The following is a 710-nucleotide window of genomic DNA, read 5'->3' on the forward strand; positions in this document are numbered from 1 at the left end:
CCGGCGTCGCTGCTGGCGGCGGGCGGACCCGAAGAGCTTCTGTGCTTTACCGAGCGGCTGGAGGACTTGGTGTGCTTCTGGGAGGAAGCGGCGAGCGCCGGGGTCGGCCCCGACAACTACAGCTTCTCCTACCAGCTCGAGTGAGTCCCACCGAGCAGCGCCCCCACGAGTGCAGGAGACAGTCGGGAGGGCGAGCGGGCGAGGTGGGCAAAGTCCCGGGAGATCTTAGCCTGGGATGACCCCTGGCGCTTGAGTCCGGGCGGCGCTTTGAACCAGGGCTGTCACGCCCCCTAGTGGCCGAGGTCGCGGCTGGAACGCGACCTTAAACTTCACGAATGGGACAACACCCTATCAAATCAGGGCTAAGGGTTCCCTCCCTCGGGGTTGGGACACCCCCTCGTGGTAGCACCCAGAAGGCCCCCCACGGTCCGGGCAATGCAAACAAACGGCCCCGCCCCAGCTCCCAACTTGCTCACTTCCCTCCTGGGTCCCTGGGTGCGCAGGGGTGAGCCATGGAAGCTGTGTCGCCTGCACCAGGCGCCCACGGCTCGCGGCTCCGTGCGCTCCCGGTGCTCGCTGCCCACGGCCGACACGTCGAGCTTCGTGCCCCTAGAGCTGCGCGTCACGGAGGCCTCCTCGGGCGCACGGCGCTATCATCGGATCATCCAAGTCAATGAAGTGGGTAAGGGCGCCGGGAATGGAGGCGGGGG

General features: G+C 67.3%; 1 protein-coding gene across 1 annotated transcript in view; it reads left to right on the forward strand.

Moving 5' to 3' along the window:
• EPOR (erythropoietin receptor) overlaps positions 1 to 710 on the forward strand; it is a 9,754-nt gene that overhangs the window by 5,810 nt on the left and 3,234 nt on the right. The window contains exons 3-4 of the mRNA XM_027765554.1: positions 8 to 140; positions 504 to 682. Of these exons, the coding sequence (XP_027621355.1) occupies positions 8 to 140; positions 504 to 682 (312 nt within the window). The remainder of the gene's footprint in view (positions 1 to 7; positions 141 to 503; positions 683 to 710) is intronic.

The sequence above is a fragment of the Tupaia chinensis genome, unplaced genomic scaffold, assembly GCF_000334495.1.
Source record: "Tupaia chinensis unplaced genomic scaffold, TupChi_1.0 Scaffold138665_1, whole genome shotgun sequence".
Classification (NCBI taxonomy): domain Eukaryota; kingdom Metazoa; phylum Chordata; class Mammalia; order Scandentia; family Tupaiidae; genus Tupaia; species Tupaia belangeri.